The sequence below is a fragment of the Penicillium manginii genome (genome assembly GCF_028828005.1).
Source record: "Penicillium manginii strain IBT 31320 chromosome Unknown utg000002l:1.0-5564898.0:1.0-5567710.0, whole genome shotgun sequence".
NCBI classification, from domain to species: domain Eukaryota; kingdom Fungi; phylum Ascomycota; class Eurotiomycetes; order Eurotiales; family Aspergillaceae; genus Penicillium; species Penicillium manginii.
This window is the reverse complement of record NW_026643103.1, coordinates 4,512,061-4,532,400: the sequence shown is the minus strand read 5'-3', so window position 1 is coordinate 4,532,400 and position 20,340 is coordinate 4,512,061. Positions and strand designations below refer to the sequence as shown.

Here is a 20,340-nt window from a genome sequence, read left to right as displayed (position 1 = left end):
GAGTCGAACTCAGGAAGGATCAATAAGAAATAGAGGTAATATGTGTGTAGAGAAGAATGAAGACACGGGAGACTGTTCATAGTAGAAGTAGTGGTGGACAAGGGAGTGTTTGTTTGGGGACTTTGGGAAGGCACGAAGCGAAAACGCCTTATGAAGATTCCAAAATTGGCAGGAGCGGAGGATGACTTACTACTCTATAGAGTCACGGTACTAGTACGACTACTAGTAGGTAAGCATTGGCATCTACAAGATATACAGCATTGGAAGGAAATCTATAATTCTGCCCCCGATTGCGCCATGGCTCGATCTTTCTCAAGCCCTTTAAAAGGGAACATATTACCTTTGCAAATTCAGCCCCAAATGTCAAGGATATCCGTCCAAGATCACGCAAAACAGAGAACGCCGGTTTCATGCAATTCAAAAAGAGTATGTATAAAATGGGTGGGAGGACTTTAACTCGCTCTCGCTCCCAATCATGCTTCGTCATTTTCTCCTTCAAGGAGAATGTAATGGAGGATATCACTCAATGTGATGACTCCCTTAAGCTTGAACCACTCATCCACAACTACCAAACGGTGGACGCGGGATTTGCGAATCGTATCGAAGATCGTATCCAGTCCGTCATTGAGTGAGCACGTGTAAATACCCGGGAATTCCTGTATCCACATATTAGTACCACTGCCTGTTGAACAATGACATGTTTCAACATACCGGTGATCGCTTCTTTAGCACCTCTCCAACCGTCAAACTCAAATCATCGTAAACACCACCTCGAATCAAGGCAATCACATCAACCGACTCGAAAACATTGTATACGACGCCTAGTAGAAGAAATGTTAAATCATGAAAAATCCTCACTGTGAAAAGAAAAACCGCAGAAAGATTATATAGTATACCTTCGGAATTCAAGATTGGCACGCTGGATATACTCCGCTCGACCAGAATATGAATCACGTCGATGACGGGGGTGTCCATAGACGCCGTTGCTATATTATCATAGGTACCCAATAGCAACTCTCCCAACGGGCGGCGCAATTTCTGTGTATCGCTGACATTGACGGCGACGAACTTCAAAATGCGATACTGCGTTATAACACTGAGCACATGGGATCTATCGGTTTGGCTGTCGTTGGTGACGAGGGGAATACGACGCGCGCGCGATTCAAGCATGCGCCGGCATGCTTCGTAAAGAGGACGCTCGGGGTCGATAGAGACAGTCTCAGGAGGCGCAACGCCCAATGCTTTTTCGACCTCTGTACCCGCCCGGATTTGGTCAGCTTGGATTGATAATAGGCCGAAATGAGAAGAGGAGCGCGGGAATGGCGCTACATACCGCGAAGGCTATCGAGTCGGAACTGATCGATTTCTCCTAGGGCGGCGGGATTTTGGAAATAATATTGAATCACGTTGATGTAGTCGGAGGTGGTCAGGAGACCTGCGAACTTCGAGGCCTTGGAGTCCCACAGCGGGGCTGAAACGATGCCTGTACTTCCCGATTACGCTTCAGTCAGCCAGTGTCTCTTTGCTTTTTGCTTTTGATCGCGCGCGTATCCGCCTTCCTCAGCTCACGTAGAGCCATCACGCAGGAGAGAGGGGGAAGGGTCCGAAAGCGACTTGCCATTTTGGATGAGAATATTCAAGCTCTCCTTCACGGAAAGCGAGGTGTCGAATATAATGAGGCGGAAGCTTAAGGGGAGGACATCGTAACTAGTGCGAACCTTCAAGAAGTTGCGAATGGCACGCTGTTTGACGCCGCGTTAGTCAAGATCTGGATGCGAGCTGGTCACCCGCCACGAACGGGGGAGAGGTTTGCAATTCCGGAACCCCGTTCGATCACACAACCTGGGCCGTATGCCCCGGCTTGTCTCGTTCCCCGGTCAGATCCTTATTGAAAAAGAAGCGACTAGGGAGGGACAAGAGGGTTGATTCTCTCTCCTTGGCTTCTGGGTCTCTCGATTCCGATCTCTCTCACTATCTCCCTCACTCTCTCACATCCGCCAAATATGGAGGGGTCGACCAATGGCGCGGGGGAATCGAAAAGGGAAAAAAAGAAAGTCACCAACTTACCAGGCCCTGTCGCTCTTCCAGATCAACTGGTCTCTCAGGGTGGGAGGTCATTGGAGGCCGAAGGTACGAGGATGGCTGCACGAAGGGCGCGTGACCGAGGGAGGTGAAGGGCCGGGAGAGGTGAGGCCGAGTGTCCGCCTTCGTCATGACCGGAAGTGGGGTGGTGGTGGAGTGCTGGGGAAAGGAGAATGGAACGAGGAGAAAGGTTCGCCCCCAGGAGCATTTGGTATCTACAACTCTTCTGGTCGTTTTCTCTCTGTTTTTTTCCTACTGCGAATAGTAATCATGGGGACAATGCGAGGCACGAAAAACAGAAATGCGCCTGCTCGTCCCCCCGCTCGGGGCTTGGGGCTGATGCCTCGGGCGGGTGGCGTGTGTATACGGGATCCTGCCTAGTGACATACTCAATACCTTGAATTATTAGGATTTTCCTTGTTTTTAAAAGAAAAACTACTTTATTCCATACTCGTCCTCCACTTGCAAACGCCTTGTGCATATACTATGGGAATAATTTACTGTTACTAGTCAAGAATGTTGGAAAAGATATGTAGACTTTGCTGCGTGACAGAATAATTTGTAAGTTCATATTTGCATCTAGACTATAAAAGCCGACCCCTGGAACGCCTCCTGCTACTCGCCAAATGCAAGGTATCATTGCGCCGCAGAAAAAAGAAAGAAGAGAAATCAATGTTTCATCTGACTCCGATTGAGCATCCAACAAATCAAAAAGAAAGGGAATAAATAGAGCAAGAAAATGTCGTAAGTGGAAACGCCAGAGGTAGGAAGCTTGGTGACACCTTAACTCAAGAATGCCCGTGGAGCTTAAATCGATAAAGGCAGGTTTGATCCGAGCCCCAATTATCCTTGACGCGCAAGACGACCTTGTCCACACGAATGGTTGGAATGTCGATGATCGGCGACAGGGCAAAGGCCTGTCTATAGTTGAGTTCCTTAATATCGTAATAAAACCGGCCGATTCGGTAGAAGTTGGGTCCGAGGAGAGGATCGTCCGAATAGTCCTCCGGCTCAGAATGCGGGTTTGATCTCTTCAAGGCACTCATGAGGACTTCAGAAAGCGAGTTTGCTCCAGGTAGGTTGAAATCTCCAAGTCCTTGCTTCTTTGCTGGTCTGGGTTTTTTGGATTGACGTTGGTTCTTTCCACTGCCGTAAGGGGACTTCCAGTCAAAGTCAGACCCGTATTCTTCATCATCGCCTGAACCCGAATTGACGACAACAAACTGTGCCCACATCTCGACGATCTTTGGTGCTGATGTGGGATCCAAAGTTGCCGTCATTGGGATATGCTCGATCACTAGTTCTTCCGGCACGATAGCACGACCCAGAAAAACCGCGAGCTGGGTTTCCTTCACGCTGCACCAGCAATCACCGGCCTCCTCCCAGGGCAATAGTGCAGCTAGCTGCTCGTGTACTGATTTCATTGTATCGTCTGAAGAAAACGGATTGAGGCTCCTGAGGAGCTTCCTTAGAGGGGAGGTTCGCTTGACAGTGCTTTCGCTAGCCGAGGGTGAAGTAATGCGTGGATCGACCATGGCTCCGTTTGACGGGGAAAGAAAGTTGACTTGGAGGTCCAGGGAATGGAATGGAGCGTTATATGGCATATTGGTGGGGTGCACTGTCAGGCCCTCTTGTTCCGATCGAGAAGATCTCATCTCCTTCGATAATGATGATATCTGGCTATTCATGTCCGACAGTCGACTTCGGATCTCACGGATAGTTGCTGGGTCGGTTCCATTTGAAGGAATGTTCGAATATTCACCAGGGGGGACAAATAAGCGAACGGTGTCACAAATATTTGTCTGATAGGCGCCGAAAAGAAGCAAGGAAATCAGCAGAAAACCTGCGGTTTTAATCCAATTGGTGGCAATCCAGTCAACGCCATTCAATGTCGCTTCAGAAATTACACGCATAGAGTCTCGTATGCGGCTCTCGGAGCCTGAGGATGAATCCCATTGCTGGGGCTCTGCCAGATTTGGTTCATCTGATAGTGACTCCGAGCGAGGAGCGGATTGGAAACGAGATGGGAAAACGGTCCTTGCTTCGGCAGTCCATGTTTGATCCGCAGGGTTGACAAATTCGGACTGGTCAGCCAGCACAGAACTCGGTTCATCCTCTTCTTCAATCGTCGGTTGGATCTGCACACCGGAGGGCCGTCGAGGAGCCTTGGAAAGATTCGAGCCATGGTCCCTTGGTCGCGTACGTTGCAGCTCGCCATCATGAATTGTGCGCTCCAACTCAAATGATACTTCGGAGGCATTGTCAACCGAGCTGTGACGATGCGGAGTACCATTATCAGGTTCCTCACGAGAAAAGAAGTTCGTTAACTGTCGCAGCGGCTTCGGATACATCGGAGAGTTCGTGATAACAGATATTAAGCTGTTCTTGCGTCTGGGTGGCGGCATATCGGGACTTGAATCTGTCGAGACTGCTCGTGGGATAGGCGGAGTCGGTGTCCTGTCAGAATGCACTTCTCTGCCGGGTGACTCGGTTGCTTCTCGTAGCGTACGGAAAAGTTGGTCGTCCGGCGTAGGTTCTCGCTTGGTTCGCCGACTGTTATGGGTCGAACCGCTTCTGGAAGGCACCACTGAGCCAGTTCTTGAGAGAGATATTCGCTGTTCACTATCGTCAAGACCAGTGTTGATCCTTTTAACCATGCCCATGACATCCTGGATCGGATCATGTGCTGCTTCTTTTGGCAATGCCGTCGGCCCCGTGGCGCCATAATTGTGAGATGTTCCAACAGCCACCGGCGGTAAAACAGGGCCATTCGAAAAGTCCAGTAGTGTTTCAAACGGCCGTTGAGGAGACCCGGGGCCCCGGCCCGCCGTAGCGCGTTTAGACATGCTACATGTATTCTTTCAGCACTGAGACAAAATTGGAATGAAAATAGCAAATTGGCAGAAAACAGGTGAATCGCAGAGTGTCAGGTTGAGTCCGGGAAAGCAGATAGGTGGGTACCTGCAGATGGGATAGATGCTAGGGGTGGGAAAGTAGACATTGAAGGGTCATGCCCGGGAGATATCAGGACATGTTTTCGCAGGCAAATAATGAAAACAATGAATGTGACACATTTCAAAGACATGGGAAGGACAAAGGAACAGAATTAGGAACAGAAACAGAAACACAAAAAAAAGACTTACACGAGGTCGTTCCAGTGTAAGCAGCCCTAGGATGAACGGGATGAATCGCCAAAACCAATCTTTTTTTAAAAGATAAAGAAAAAAAAAATTAGGCTCCGACTGTAAGTCAAGATTTCGGGATGCTGGAAAGTCAAACACCAGTCTAGGCGTGAATGAGGCGGTTGTGGTGGGGAGGTATAGTCAGTGGACGGGGCACAGAGCAGACGATCAAGGGCGTCACAAGAAAAGGACCCCGGGTTGCGGGGTTTGACAGTAACAAGGATGCGTCGAAAACGGAACCGAGCAGGATTTAATGTAATGCGTGGCGTTGCTGGTCTCAATTGTCGATGGCGACCCCAAAGTTTGCAAGAGTTGAGACGCGCAGACGCGCGACGGAACGTGACTGCGGGCTAAGCTGGGAAGGGGGTGGAGCCGCAACAATTGGACGATTGTCGATCGTTTGCCCGTCACCTGTTGAGGTAGAATGAGAATCAGTCCACTCGTCTTGGTGTTGTAGATGGACTGAGAAAACAAAACTGGGGGAGGGAGTTTTAAAAGAATGTAAATTCGAAAAGGAGCAAGAAACAGTGAAGGTTCCAAGGTTGACCTCGGTGAAGGTTCTCGACCCTCCCTCCACAGGAAGCTTCATTGAGCGCCTTTCTTTGTCGCTTTGATGTCTCTGCTTCGATTACCTCTACTTCAGACTGCTACTATGTGAAAGCCAGTTTTAGAGTGACTTGTTACATCTGCAACTACTACAACTGGGTTGACCTCACAATGCCAAAGAATGAATTTGAATTGGATCTACTGTCCGTACAGAAGAAAAAATTCGATATCATGGTCCTGCCACTCCAGATGGGTCGGACGCTGTATCCAACTCTAGACATAGGATGCAATACTGTACAAAGCGAGTAGGAAGTGAGGGGTTGGTGGGGAATCCTCAGACAAAGAGACAATGGGGAGAGGTGGGGAGGAGGAGGGTTATATCGGTGTAAGTGGTGAAGGTGGTTAGAATTCGGGTTTATTTGTTCAGCAGGTCCAAGCGGCCAGTGTACCATCTTTGCGGCCCTCAACAAGATATCCATCCTTGAGTCGAACACGTTCAACCGTTGCGGGAAGAGGTCCTTCCTCGTCGAGACCGACACCAGGCCCGCAATCCCAATGGTGGGCGTCAGCCTTGTCGTAAACCTTGACAACGTTTTCACCCGCAGCAGCAACGATGCGTTTCGAGTCAAACATCATGCTGGTGATGGGTTTATCATAGGCATAGGCGTCGTAGATTGAGCCCATTCGCAGATCCCAAATCTATCCAAGGTTAGCATCGTTCAATATTTGAATATGAGACAAAAAGACTTACCCGAATACTGCGATCAAGACTTCCCGTCACTAGGTGCATATCATCGAACTGCAGACATGTGACCGGACCAGTGTGACCCACAAGGCTTCTGTGAACTTGGCCACTCCGAAGGTCCCACAGGCGAACCATACCGTCGGCAGTACCGCAGGCCAGAGCTGCATCAAAGCATTGCACTGCTCCAACGAAGTCTGCAGATGCATCGGGTGTGCGGCCGGTTGGGCGCCAGCTGCTGTCGTTTGTCATGGAGGATGAGGATGCCTGGGCAGCTGCCCACATGACATCCAAAGTCTGAACACAACGTCCCTTGACCAGATCCCATTGCCGCAATGTCTTGTCCGCGGATCCAGAAATGAGAGTGTTACCCTTAAAGTGAAGAGCAGTCACCTCATCGACATGTGCATCAAGCGTAAAGACATGGCAGTCTTCCAGGTTTGATGAAGGGGGCACCGGGGTAGTGTGTGTTTCGGCATCTTCAGTATCGCGCTCATGCTTGTTAAGGCGACCATCTCGCGTCGTGGGTCGAGCGCGGCTCAGATCCCACAATCTAACTGACGCATCCATAGATCCCGTCGCGACGATGTTATCTTCCACTTGCAAGCACCGAACCGAAGCGTTGTGTCCCTCCAACTGGCCTGAGCATCGACCGACGTTCATGTCCCAAACTCGCACTGTATCGTCTAACGCTGCACTGACCATTGTGCCAAATGGATAGTCAAAGTCAATTGCTGTGATCATATCTGTGTGGGCTTCTATTTCTTTAATTAAAGAACCAGGAGCAAAATGCTCGTGAAGAATTGGCATCGATCGTTTACCTAAGAGCCCGGGTCAGTCATAAAGTAGTCCGCAATTGAGTATTGTAGTTCATACGTATCGAGCGATGCCGCAAGCTCCTTGGTGATGGAGTGGGAAGTTTCTCGTAGATCGATTCGGACATGAATGAAGCATCCATGGCCGGGTCATCGGAAGATCCGATGGTATCATCCTGGGTTTCTGAGGACTTTGGCGTTTCGGCGGTAGCAGAGTCATCGACGGGTTCTTCTTCTTCTTGCATGTCCTCTAACTTGTTGTCGATTTCCGTAACTGCATTCATTAGTTCAGAGAGAGCTCTCATCGACAGAACCTCAGAAAGAAGAAACCCACCTTCGTGTTCTAACGACGCCTCGTCCATCTCTAGGCCGGCTAATCGGTCTAGAACGATCTGGCGCATTTTGTGCAAGTTGGCAATCTTGTTATCGATCTCGTGAATTTCAGCGCTGCACATGTTCTTGCGCACACCCATCAGCTCTAGACGCCTATTCAGCACTTTCCGCTCTTCCTTCAGACCGGCCGGGCCAGCTGTCAAAAGTCCACCTTTCTCGCTGTCCTTCAACAACTTGCCCCCCTTGGAGGTACGTCTTCGGTGTTTCTTATGCGTACGTTCATCTTCGGGGAGGGAAGCCTGGAAGCCCTGGAATAGGGAGTAAGAGCTTTGGTCCTCGGGGAGGTTATCGAGAAGGTCGTCCGGGAGCGAGGAAACGGCTCGCGATTGGATTTCCGCGGTCGAGAGCTTGGATCGCACGAGGTCGGTCGGGGTCGTCTGGGTTAGAGCGAAGACTTTACGTTGCGCTGCCGGCCGGCGCAGCTCGCGGTGGATGTCCGTCATCGCATTATGAAAATGGGTGCCGTGACCTTGCTCCGCGGGACCCATCAAATGGCCAGCGGTCGAGGTGACTTTTCGCCCAAATGCTTCAATATGCCGGGTCTATTCCGTAGCGCATCATGGTCAGCTTGCAGGATCGAATGGAGGGGTCCTCTCGTTGAGACCCCCAAAAGAGTAAACCGGAAAAAGCAAAGAGAGAGAGAGAGAGGGCATACCGTGAGGCCGGTGCCCAAGAGGCCTTCGCCTTCTTCGATATCGGACAACCCAGTGGGCGAGTCATCACGGCGGTGGTTGTTCTCCATAGCCGGAGAGATTCTTGGGTTCAACCAAGGCCCATGCGCGGTTGAAAAGGTGGGAGATTCGGAGGTTGCAGGAGAGATAATCGTCACGCGCAGGCTTTACCGCGTTCCCCGGCTACGGGCGCCCGGACACTCTTTTCACACCTTTTCTTTTAGTTTCAGCTCTAGTTTCAGCTTCACACAACAACCTGTCCGCTAAATTGACGAGTCAATTGTATTCGTATGCACCTGCTGGAGACTAACGACTAGGCTGCAAGGTGCTTGTGCCTATGGTTTCCTATACCGGTTCGGTACAAGTAGCTGTTCTCTCTCCCATGCACTGGCCTCGGTACTCATCATGTACCGACTACCTGCAGGAGGCGGACTCACCAGCAAACACTACATCACATATAAACTAAATGATATTCCTTGTACATAAAATAAGCTGTCGCTACCCCAGACCAGGATCCAAAAGCGAAGAATACCGCTGATTTGTTCGCACTACTCCATCCCCCATAGTCAACCTCCCCTTCCAATAAATTCTTGGAAACCCGCCCTTCAAGTAGAAAACTAATCGTCTCCGACTTCGGCAGCTCTTCCTCTCTTCAACTCACCACTCCTCAAGCCATGGATACCGCCATTGACTTATCCGATGCCTCCAAGGCATTGGACCTCGCCAATATCCGCTTCCAGCTGATGTGAGCGTCTCCAACCCCTTCAACTCTCCCCCCAGCACAAACCCCCCGCCGCACCCCCGCCATGAACCACAGGCACTTCGAGCTTCCAGCAAACCGCAACACTATGAGAACCGCTACTAACATTCCAGGCCTCCAGTCGGCTCGAGGACACCATCACCTTCCACTTCATCGAACGAGTCCAATTCCCCCTCAATAAAACCGTCTATGTCTCCGGCGGCGTAAAAATCCCAAACAGCAACCTGAGCCTAATGGACTACATGCTCAGCGAACAGGAACGCATACAGTCACGATTCCGCCGTTTCCAATCACCCGATGAATACCCCTTCTTTCCCAACGTGCTGGAGGAGCCAATCCTGCAGCCACTGCAATACCCCCGCATCCTCCACGACAATGACGTGAATGTCAACGATGTCATCAAGGACCGCTACGTGCGCGAAGTCCTGCCCGCCGTGTGTACCCAGTTTGGACGCGAGGACCGCGGCGAGACACAGGAGAACTACGGCTCTGCGGCCACATGCGATGTCGCCTGTCTGCAGGCGCTCTCGCGCCGCATCCACTTTGGCAAGTTCGTCGCCGAGTCAAAGTTCCAGAAGGACCCGGAGACTTTTGTTCGGTTGATCAAGGCTGAGGATCGGGCTGGTATTGATGCCGCTATTACCGATTCCAAGGTTGAGCAGAAGGTTCTTGAGCGCTTGGGGCTCAAGGCTAAGACTTATGGCACGGATCCTGCTTTCCCGGATGAGAAGGGGCAGAAGATCAACGCTGAGGCGGTGGTGGCCATGTACAAGGTGAGAGAAACGAGAGAATAAGATCCTCGGACCCCCGTTGCTTCTTTGGAGGAGCTATTGCTGACTTTTTTTTTCGATAGGAATGCGTCATTCCTCTCACAAAGGTGGTTGAGGTCGAGTACCTGATGCAACGTCTCAAGGGTACGCAATGGGAGTAGAAATAGAGGGGAGGCTTATTGACATGAAGTTATGAACCTTTGGTTCTTTTGGTGATATCTATATATTTCATGCTGCTGGCATACAGAGGGGGAAATGTACTAAAGAATCCAAAAGAAAAAGAATCCAACGCATAGAATAGTTCGTAAATCGGACATGAATTGAAATGATGACCTCTCATTTAGTATTATTTTGTCCAATCCAGACTCAAGACAGATACTCTCCCACTGCCTTCACGGCCGGCTCGAACTGAGCGCCGTCGATAAGGATCAAACTGCCATTGGTCCGGATACCAAGTTCCTGGAACGCTCGCTTGGAGTCGGAGTGGCCGTCATCCTGTTGGTGCGTAAACTCGAGTGTGCCCGAGCACAGTGCGTGGCGCTGCAGCACCTCATCCTCGGGGTGGAAGAAATAGTGCGGGTTCTCCTTGGATCCCTTCTTGGATTTCTTCTGCGGGCGCGATTCCTGGATATCAAGCTTGGACTCGACCTCCTCGTATCCCCTCGAGATAATCAGGTAGTGTGTGAAGGAGTAAGGTTCTTTGTCCTGGATCGCCCAGGCCATTTCTTCCAGAAGCATATTGTACATGGGCGGAACAATTTGTCCCGGCATGTTGATCACACGCTCGGTGAGAACCAGGCCGATAGATGGGACGGTTTTCTGGGAAAGGAGCTCGTTTAGAGCAGCGAGGGAGGGGTTGGCGGCGGCCTTGGTTTTGATGTATTTGATCAGGTCCTGAATAACGGGCTTGTCCTGTGTCGCTTGTTAGCTTATGCTTGGCACCGGAGCAATGCACATTGAAAGCTTACCTTGTGCTCCTGTAAATTGATAATTGACAAAAACGCATATGGGTCCGACTCGTTGCCATCCGTCTTGACGGTCGAGCCCAGCGTTGGCTGCGACAGAATCAGGTCGGCCAGTGCGGACAGATCGAAGATCTGGGCGTCATTATCGAAGAGTTGGCGGAGAGGAGATTTTTAATACCGTGGAAATCGACGGCGGGCTGCGGGTCAAACCACTCGAAATCAACATTGACCATGTCAATGTCCTATAGGAAGTTAGACGCTGTTCGCAGCTGAGTTGTCCAAGGTGGGGGAGTTCGCACAGAGTCGGAGTCGGAGTCCTGGGCATTGGTGCCGCCCATGGACACATCGCCGAGATCTTGCTTGCGCTTGACCATTGTGTTCTGATATTCCAAGTGAATAAATTGCCTAAGCGGAGAGAAGTTGAAGATGTGAAGTCACTCCACAACCCGGCGCCGTTGCTCTCGGCCGCTTTCGAAAGTTTTTTCTTATCGTTATCAGTGAGGTCAGCGTCCTCCATGCCAGCTCGCCCTACTGTTCCATTGTAGCTATGGAAGCACGCTTTTTCGAAAATGTTTTTAATTCATTGGAATCGGTTTGAAGCATAATCTTCCCAGGTGTTTATATACAATGGATTGTTGGAAATTTCGATAGTAGGGACTTTTCAAACTTGCCAGCCCTTGATTGGAACGCAAATATATATACTCTAGCCCTGGAGGGCTAGCCTCAAGTTTGAAATCTTCTACTGCCTGGGCCCTGTCAAGTGGCATTCAAGTTGGCACTCCCCAGGTGGCACTGGCTGAGAAGTGACAACCTTGTATAGGTTCGATTGCAACTTGAAGTTGCGCCTCGCCAAATTTTGTCTATACACTAGATCTATCTAAACATCATATTCCACCTGCTCAACAGTGGGTACCTTATTCAACTTAATCTCAAAGAACTGCGCAACCAGCTGCACACAGTCCCAGATAACCTGAACCTCTTCCTTAGGCAGTCCCAAGCGCCTCGTACCACGAATATGCCAATGAGTCTCATTCGGCAGATTCTGGCTCATAATGCCCGGCAACACAACCAGCTGCGTATCAACATCATCCAGAACCTGGCGATCAGAAAGGAAGAGGCCATACGTGATTTCCTCCGACAACCAGGAGAAATCCTTATGCGCATTGAACAGATTCAGTGTACCTGTCGTGTTGCGCGAATATAATTTCTGCATCCATTCCGCGCCGCGGTCGTGGTTTGCCTGGTCACATTGCCATCCCTCGCGGGTGAAGGTGTAATCCTTGTCCTCTTCCCGCTCGACTTTGCTGATGGATAGAATTGCCTCGATGGGTTTGCAGACGCCGACAATTGGGACTGATTTGATGAGGGCTTCCCGCAGACGCCGGACTAAGGCTTGTCGTGCCGGGGAGGTTGAGTAGCCCGGCTGAGAACAGATGTATTGATACAGCTGGTCTGCGCGTTCTGGGTCCGGACTCGCTACCAGTGTGGAGGTGGCGAGAATGTACCATTTATCCTCGCCCAAGCTGGTTGATTGGAATCGCTTTTCCAGCTCGGCAAAGAGCTGGTGGAAGCGGGGCTGCACTTCTGCTGATGCGGGGGCGGATGAACTCATTGTGCGGCAAGTGGTGAATTGCCGATAAGGATCGCGAGAATATCTGGTGAATAAGAGATGGGCTGGTGTGTGGGATTAGATATGAGTTGTTTATTCGGAACCCGCTGTCAAGAGAAGAAACCGGCGATATGGAGGGATGGCGAGCTTACAGCTGCAGAGTGCAGAATCGACTCCGATGGCCGGAGTGGGTCGCGGCGACCACTGTGATTCTGTGCAGCATTGAGGCCCGATTGGGGGACCTGGACCTCAATGCCGTGGGTACGACACTGGGAGGAGACTGAACGAGGCTTATACGAGATTGCCAAAGAGGATATGACTGACTTGAATTTGTCGCGCCTCAATTCGGAAGCGGTGGGCTGCAACTCTCAGGGCCCGCTTGAGCCGCAACAACTTGAACGGTATGATACATTTTAGATACTGAAAACATAAAATTGCAGAAGATGCAGAATCCTCATCATAAAGAATACGGTAGAATTAGAGATAGGATGATTAAGCACGAAATCCCTGCAATTAAGCAGTTGGGAGGTGTATTATATCACATAAGGTCGGCGGGAGGCGCAGTGGGGCGGGAACTAGTCCGTGAAGCATGAAAGTCTACCCTAAGGTATAGGGCATTGTACATTTTCTGGCACATCGTCAGTGCAACCCACCAGACTCTGCCTTGATCTTCTCTCCTCTGATGTAAGAGCCCCAGCAATCGAAGAAGGGTCCAGCACATACACGATCGATTGCTCACGGCCATGCTGGTTTTTCCAACAATTTGTAACCTCGCCCCACAGCTATGATCTCAGTGATTACAGCATGACATCACACCAGATATCCGGGCGAAGTATAAGACCAGCCTGGTTCTGATCCCTTTCGATAAAATATCTTCACTCAAAAAACCTTCCTTCTTCTGTCTAAGAACCTCAATTTCCACTATTTTTTTCTTTGAAAAAATCCGAACTCACCACCTTAATCAACAATAATGTCTGGTATGCACGGAGCCGGTCAATCCAGCGTCGGCCACGCCGCTACTTATGAAGCTGGCGACCAGCGCAACGCCCCCATGTCCGCCAACCAGCCCGAGCGTCACAACGAGGGCCAGAAGGGCAGCCACAAGAACCTGGACTCCAAGGACCAGCGTTCTATTGCCAACAAGCTTGCCTCGCAGGAGGGCAAGGGTGACCCTTCCCACCACCACAACAACGTCCAAAACCCCGAGGCCGAGCTCAGCAAGCAAGACCCCACAAAGCCGGTAAGAAATATACCTAATATGCATCGTCTTGTGAGAATTAAGTTCCAGGCTAACGGTTTCTTCAGGCCAAGATGCACGGCAACAAGCCATCCAAGGGCGCCCAGATCGATGCCGAGCTCCAGGCCGAGGATGAGCAGCGCCTTCGTGAGAAGGGTATCAAGAAATAAAGTATACCACCACGCAGTCATCAATTATCATAATACCCCTGGCATTGGTGCCTTGTGATATAGCGGGATATGGGGGGGATATAACCTATGTACGATATGACGAAACACCACTTAAATCTCGCCTTGACGGCGAGGAAAAGTCTCAAATGAAGCGTTTCAGTACCGAGAGTTGTGATAAAAAAATAGTTGCACAGACGTAGTCCTATCATAAATCGTTCCTTGTATTAATGCTCTTATATGCAGTAGAAATCGGACGGCAAAGTCAGGGCCAAATGGTTGTTGTACAGTGATATAACGCTCAATCAAGTTCGTAAAGGTGCAGTACAGATAAGTATGCATTATCATGCAACGTAGCGGGTTAGAACCGGCAGTGTTGTAATAACTGGCGGAACAATGGGAGAATATGTGCGAGGCAGCAATGAACCACGGATATTGAAAAGGGCCTCGATCCGATTAGGCATCTTGGGTGAACTTCGGGTCATCAGTGTGCGTTTCGGCAAAGACGTTATGCCAGTATTCCTCAACTCTCACGCAAAGGCCAGCTTTGTGCTCCCACGACTTGAAAGAGCCTTCGAGATGGCAAGTCACCCATTTAATTTCTTCCCAGTAGGCTCTCTCCACGTCGTAACCAAATCGCTTGAGTGTTTCCGGAGGGGCAGTCCATGCCCGTCCATCAGACCCGTCTTGCTTTAGGGTAGGCGATGTTTCCCAATTTGAACCGAAGACGTTGTCTCCTGGATTGAATTTGGGATAGTTGGCATGAATGAAGAAGATAGGCGGAGGCGGGGCCACCGCTGGGTCTTTGGTTCGCCACTGGTCTTTTGTAGTGAGCGCAAAGTCTTGGCGGGGATCTGACTGAGCCATTGCAGAGCCAGACAGACCGTCTTTAGTCGCATGACCAATCGCCTGTACTCTCTCACTGACAGCATAGAACGAGGCACCGGCTGCGGTTGCAGCTTGTAGAAACGTCTCCTTGTCGCCTTCTCCCGGACCACCCTGGCTTAAGAGCCGGAAGTAGTGGGATGGGCCGTAAAAATTATAATAAGCGGCGAGCAGAAGCGGAAGCATGTGTGTCTTCTTCGAGACCAAGAATATCCCGGTTTCAGAAGATTGGCGCGCTGTCATGGGTGTCACTTCTTGACGCGAGATTTTGTAGTATAAAGGAGACGCGGAGGAAGCCCAGAAGTCTGGCCAGGTCACTAGCCCATTGGATTTGAAGGGTTCCGAGTCGAGTAGATCCTCCGGTTTTCCCAGTGGGAAGCAGTCCGCGTCCATCCAAACGATTTCCTCGAAGGAGGAGAAAAGCACGGCGAAGATTTTCAGCTGATAATGCTCGATAACGCTTTTGCCCACGACGTCACCCAATACTAAGCATTGAGCATTGAGCATGGGAAGCACTTCACTGCATACCCGCTTCTCGTATTCCCCGGCATCTTTCATAAATACTTCCACCGGTAATGTTGACCCCGCTCGGCGGAGCATGCGGAGTGAGGAGACGAAGACTGGAAGGTAGGTCGCACCAGCGGTTGACACCAACCCCCGCTTGCCAGGTGTATGAACAGGCTTGAGGTCTTTGTCGGCATTCTTAACATCTTCCAGGAAGGCCGCATGGGCAAGCTCCATTGATTTCACATTCTCCTCGCTCATCCGGGTCAGATCAGGCCGAGGTTGGTCTTTGGTAGGGTCAAAGTGGAGGCCGCCAGCATCTTCCAGTTTCTCTGGCGAGGGACACTTTGGGTTGTGTTGCTCGATAATGGGTTGGAGGGCTTTCCAGAAATCTTTCTGGCGTTCAGCCAAGGGTACCTCGAAGGCAGTGCTCGGGACGAGGGAGACGGTCGAGGACGCGCTGGTCGGACTCCAATACAGATAGACCGTGCATACCAGGATCAGAGCGAGCATGGCGAGGACCAGGGACCTCGCTCGGCCTGGTCTGAAAGCACCCATTGTGAGAATCCGAGCGACGTGAATCTGGGCCCAAGGAGGAGGTGGTTGGTGGCTTTTGCGCTTTGTATCGGAGAAGGTCGGTACAAGTACAGGAACAGAGGTACAGGGGAAGGGTTCGAGCGAGCGGATGGCGCACGGGCGCGCGCCGATCGACGCAGTCGTAAGAGTTGAGACGATCAGCGAAGAGAAAGAGAGGGTGGGTATCCAGGTGTTCAGGTGTTCAGATGTTCAGTGTGTCGTGTTAGAATGGAGAGTGTCAAACACGGGAAGGGAAAGGGGAGAAAGTGTCAAACGGTTCGATAGTCCCCCACTGGGATGCTTGGCGAGTCCATTTTGTCCCGAATTTTAGACCCATTTTAGACAGTTTGGGACCAGTTTGGGACCAGTTTTAGAACCCCAAATTCAGTATCAAGGTTTGGAACCATTTGGAAAGGAAAAGGGAAGTCCAGCAGTAGATCATGTTAGCAGTAATCATCTCTATGTATACGTAGTAGTACTACACTCCACGAACTGGGGCGTCTAGTGGCTTCTGATGAGCTTCTAGTGCCAACTCCAAATCGGTAAAGTGTCCGAAATCCCCGGGCTTAAAATTGCGCCAAAAAGTTACGGTAGATCCTCCATGAGGTGGCATGCTGAGGGCGATCCTGGTGGAGACCATTACTTCTTTAAAAGGGTTCGTACGCAGAGACCCATTGCCTAGTTCGTTTTCCCTTTCCCTTTCCATTTCACTTTCTCGTTTCATTTCGACTAGACCGCGGATCATCCTCCACCGAGCAGATCCCATTATCCACCTGCGACCTCCGTCCGTCGCCTCCCACTTTAAATCTGCTCTCTCCCCCCCCCCCCTCGAATCCCTCCGCTCTCCCATCTTCCTCCCCTCAGCACGCGACTTGCTTTCGACTAGGCACTATGTCCCATTGATCTCGTCCTCATCTTGCATGGTCTCCATCTCAACCTTTCCCAGGACCCACACCGACTATCCGCGGGTGCTCAGATCCTCCAGTGAACATCACGCTGACTGTTCCTGGGGGAATGAACGACGAATCCTTCGCCCACCCTTCCCAATCTCCTTACCTGCCTCCGAATGGGATCTTTCAACATACCTTGCGCCCATAGATCATAATGTCCGAGAATGTAAGCCAGACGGCCCGAGAACCCACGAAAGCAAAATCCCGCAAGACCGATCCGAATGCTCCGATCCGGAAGCGACGAAAGAGAACGGTGGTGAGCGGTGCTTCTGATGATTGTTTCACTTGCTCAAAACGAGGCGCCCGATGCGACCGACGCCGACCTTATTGCTCTCAGTGCCTCGAGCTTGGTCGCGAATGCTCTGGATACAAAACTAAGTTAACATGGGGAGTTGGAGTCGCAAGTCGGGGGAAGCTTCGGGGTCAGCAACTACCCGTGATGGAATCAAAGGAGGATACTGGAGCAAGCACAGCAAAAGAACACAAACCGCTACCTTCCAAGAGTCAGAGTCAAAGCCAGCAGTCGTCGCAATCAATACCAGCCAACCCATCCTCCGCACCGGCCCCGACACAGCTACCTCTATCTCAGACACCAACCCCGCTCATCGATGTTGGAGGCTTGAAAGCAATGGAATCAGATAATCAGCGCGCATCAGAAATGCAATACACGTCGAATGCGTCGAATATGCAGAATATGCCTGATATGTCGCGGACGATGGCTTGGACGATGGATATGCCAGACCCGCATACCTGGGCTAATATGACAACTGCGCCGCCGCAAATATCAGGACTACCGCTACCTAGTCGACCCATCGCCTCTAATTATAATCGACTGAGTCCAAGTATATCTGAAGCTTCCATGCACTATGCCCCAACACTAAGCCCCGAGTCTTCCTTTGCCACACCTGTTTGGCCCGTCGCGCGGAACTGGGCCGCCAACAATGCTACACCACCCTCACAAGACGCGGACGAGGAGCTGGAAAGGTACGAGCGCGACCAATTTGTATGGAATGCCGGTCATTCGCCCTCATACTCTCAATTACTTTTGGCGCGGTCTATTGGTCGTACCCCTCGCCTTCGGTATCTAATCAGCTACTATACCGAGGTCATCGCTCCCATGATTGTTGCCTTTGACACGCCCACGAATCCATTCAAAACCCATATTCTTCGTCTGGCTCTGGGAAGTGAGGCTCTCCAAGAGGCCATTGCGACATTGGCAACCAGTAACCTCCGCCAGCGCCGTGAGAAAAACCATCACTCCACAGAGAGAACCCTGCCAGCGCGTATGTCAGGACTAGCCCACCGCGCTCTCACGGATGAAGTGTTTCAAGATACATATGGGATCTCAATGTCCGAGGGTTATGCGCGAGAGGAGAACTACCACCGTGGAATGGCAGTGAAGGCATTGAATGCTGACCTGGGCGATCCTCGCCGCAGGCTATCAGACTCGGTGCTAGCAACATTGCTCATCCTCTGTCTGTTCCACGGCTGTGATACCGGTGTTGCTGAATTCCGGACTCAGTTCGCCGGCGTGACAAGGCTACTTGCGATTCGCATGCGGCATTCTCGTATCGTGACAGACGACCTCAAATGGTTCATTCGTATGTTCTCGTGGTTTGATACTCTCACTGCCACCACCAACGACCGAGATGTCCAGCTTCGCGGTAGATGCTTGGAGATCAGCTCTACAACCGATGGGGAGTGGGGTTTAGAAAACCTGGCGGGCTGTGACGGCCGATTGTTCAAGCTCATCTCTCAGCTTGGCCGACTAAATCTCCTTAGCCAGGATCAAGAGCCTAATCTCGCCCAACCGGCCGACATGAACGTGCCAACTACATCTCTCCCACCTAATATGCTCTTCCCTGGCTGGGATACAGTTGTTCCTGCCACCGCCGCGAACACTATCCCAGGATCAATGGTAGGAGGCCCCGACTTTGGGTTCTCCATGCCAACCCCACCACAAAGTAGCGACCAGGCCCGAAAACCTTCATCGCCAGCCTTCTGGACCGAATGGTTCTCATTGCGACAGCGACTCGAGTCCTGGCGATTCGACCCGCCAGCAGAGACCTCATTCCCATCGCCACCCCCGTCCTCCTCTGATAACTTACCTCCTAATTTCTCTCCCAATTTCACCCCTACCTTTACGCCGGCGCCTCCCTCAGGTTCATTCTACGTGGCAAATGAAAACCTTCAGGATGTGTATCAAATATCCGAGTGTTTCCGCCATGCGGCACTTCTCTACTGTGAACGCTTAGCGGAACCCAGTCTTCCATCGAGGCACCCGCGCATCCAGCATCTCGTCCACCTCGCAATGCACTGTCTCTGTGCCGTCCAGTCCGATGTGTACCTTCTCTGGCCTCTATTCATTGTCGGATCAGAGTGCATCCAAGAAGACCACCGCGATGCCATCCGCCGCCGCTGCAACGATATATCTAAGGACTCGGGATTCGTGAATAATATTTCTTGCCTGGAACTGCTGGAACGGATCTGGGCGGATCGTTCTGAGGAGTCATCCTTCCCAGTTTACCCCTCTGGACTGGGCCCTCCCCCCGATGCTGAACGCCGGTGGAGCACCTCCTACCTCTCAGGCTTTCCGCTGGTCTCGCGTGATGCAGGCCAAACGAGGCGGTGGAGAGTACATGGTGGCATAGAATTAACGGCATTCCTTTCTCTTTTGATTTATATCCTTTATTGGAACATTTGGTATATAGACAGTTGCTATCGGCGCAACCTTCTGGGATCTTATTTGTCTCATTTTTGAGATTGAGTGGTGTTTTCTTGTTTCTGAGCGACCCGGGAGCTCTGCACATTTGACGGTTTGATATCGTTTATCGCTTTGACTCCATGGGACATCGAGGAAAGGCTCTTGTACATACCTCGGTCCAACTGTTTATACTTCCTGGATACTTTCGTCCAGACCAGATCTCTCTACATGAGACTACACTATACCCCCAGGCAATATACACAGGCAGCGCCTTCTTTTCTACCAGATTAATCATTAATTGGACTATTCTAGCCTTGAAAGATATGAACTCGAAGCTAAGCCCCCAGGATCTGCGATTAATAATGGCCCGTCGTCGGGAAGACTAAGAGCCGACTCGAGAAACCAAGCCACACCACTTAATCTCCGACAATCAATTGAGAAGGACCAAGAAACCCATACCCCTGACCTCGGGCTCGGATGCGGAAAGTATCTTTTCTTCCTTCCACGATCACCCCCTATTCCTGACCTCGGTCCATTGGCCCCCGTGAAATCAGACATTACTTCAGGCGTAAGCAAAGAAACTAGGGCTCAGGGCAAGGGCATTCCTGGACCTCTGCGTGAACAGTGCACTTACATTACGCACAACATACAACATACTTTTGCGAAACCTTTCAAAGTGAAAATAAAAATAAAAATAACCCCTGCTGAAAATTCTGACCAGTCCAGACCCCGAGGAATCTGTGCTCGGCCAGGCCAGAAAGAAGAAAAAAATACCTACCGAT

The 20,340-nt window shown here is 51.0% G+C and overlaps 9 protein-coding genes across 9 annotated transcripts; 3 read left to right on the top strand and 6 right to left on the bottom strand.

Annotated features, from left to right (window-relative positions):
• Nucleotides 1-473: 473 nt before the first annotated feature.
• snf4 (AMP-activated serine/threonine-protein kinase regulatory subunit SNF4) lies at nt 474-2,214 on the bottom strand (the record flags this gene model as incomplete). The annotated part of the gene is made up of 6 exons (XM_057099639.1): nt 474-656; nt 712-821; nt 897-1,253; nt 1,334-1,488; nt 1,570-1,742; nt 2,068-2,214. The coding sequence occupies 6 exons, from the start codon at nt 2,212-2,214 to the stop codon at nt 474-476; spliced, it is 1,125 nt and encodes a 374-aa protein (XP_056964775.1).
• Nucleotides 2,215-2,870: 656 nt separating this feature from the next.
• N7533_002988 (uncharacterized protein) lies at nt 2,871-4,928 on the bottom strand (the record flags this gene model as incomplete). Its single annotated transcript, XM_057099638.1, has 1 exon — nt 2,871-4,928. The coding sequence occupies one exon, from the start codon at nt 4,926-4,928 to the stop codon at nt 2,871-2,873; it is 2,058 nt and encodes a 685-aa protein (XP_056964774.1).
• A 1,305-nt stretch (nt 4,929-6,233) lies between these two features.
• mdv1 (uncharacterized protein) lies at nt 6,234-8,502 on the bottom strand (the record flags this gene model as incomplete). Its single annotated transcript, XM_057099637.1, has 5 exons — nt 6,234-6,509; nt 6,562-7,373; nt 7,429-7,641; nt 7,702-8,302; nt 8,416-8,502. 5 exons carry the CDS (start codon nt 8,500-8,502, stop codon nt 6,234-6,236), a joined length of 1,989 nt encoding a protein of 662 aa, XP_056964773.1.
• Nucleotides 8,503-9,105: 603 nt separating this feature from the next.
• Nucleotides 9,106-10,122, top strand: N7533_002986 (chorismate mutase ARO7; the record flags this gene model as incomplete). Its single annotated transcript, XM_057099636.1, has 3 exons — nt 9,106-9,176; nt 9,313-9,964; nt 10,045-10,122. The coding sequence occupies 3 exons, from the start codon at nt 9,106-9,108 to the stop codon at nt 10,120-10,122; spliced, it is 801 nt and encodes a 266-aa protein (XP_056964772.1).
• A 205-nt stretch (nt 10,123-10,327) lies between these two features.
• N7533_002985 (protein-transporting protein BCP1) lies at nt 10,328-11,300 on the bottom strand (the record flags this gene model as incomplete). Its single annotated transcript, XM_057099635.1, has 4 exons — nt 10,328-10,873; nt 10,930-11,058; nt 11,118-11,168; nt 11,226-11,300. The coding sequence occupies 4 exons, from the start codon at nt 11,298-11,300 to the stop codon at nt 10,328-10,330; spliced, it is 801 nt and encodes a 266-aa protein (XP_056964771.1).
• Nucleotides 11,301-11,803: 503 nt separating this feature from the next.
• On the bottom strand, nt 11,804-12,538 carry N7533_002984 (uncharacterized protein; the record flags this gene model as incomplete). Its single annotated transcript, XM_057099634.1, has 1 exon — nt 11,804-12,538. The coding sequence occupies one exon, from the start codon at nt 12,536-12,538 to the stop codon at nt 11,804-11,806; it is 735 nt and encodes a 244-aa protein (XP_056964770.1).
• A 967-nt stretch (nt 12,539-13,505) lies between these two features.
• N7533_002983 (uncharacterized protein) lies at nt 13,506-13,942 on the top strand (the record flags this gene model as incomplete). The annotated part of the gene is made up of 2 exons (XM_057099633.1): nt 13,506-13,775; nt 13,841-13,942. 2 exons carry the CDS (start codon nt 13,506-13,508, stop codon nt 13,940-13,942), a joined length of 372 nt encoding a protein of 123 aa, XP_056964769.1.
• A 453-nt stretch (nt 13,943-14,395) lies between these two features.
• Nucleotides 14,396-15,886, bottom strand: N7533_002982 (alpha-mannosyltransferase; the record flags this gene model as incomplete). Its single annotated transcript, XM_057099632.1, has 1 exon — nt 14,396-15,886. The coding sequence occupies one exon, from the start codon at nt 15,884-15,886 to the stop codon at nt 14,396-14,398; it is 1,491 nt and encodes a 496-aa protein (XP_056964768.1).
• A 1,122-nt stretch (nt 15,887-17,008) lies between these two features.
• On the top strand, nt 17,009-19,505 carry N7533_002981 (Zn(II)2Cys6 transcription factor; the record flags this gene model as incomplete). The annotated part of the gene is made up of 2 exons (XM_057099631.1): nt 17,009-19,303; nt 19,377-19,505. 2 exons carry the CDS (start codon nt 17,009-17,011, stop codon nt 19,503-19,505), a joined length of 2,424 nt encoding a protein of 807 aa, XP_056964767.1.
• Between the last annotated feature and the right edge of the window lie 835 nt (nt 19,506-20,340).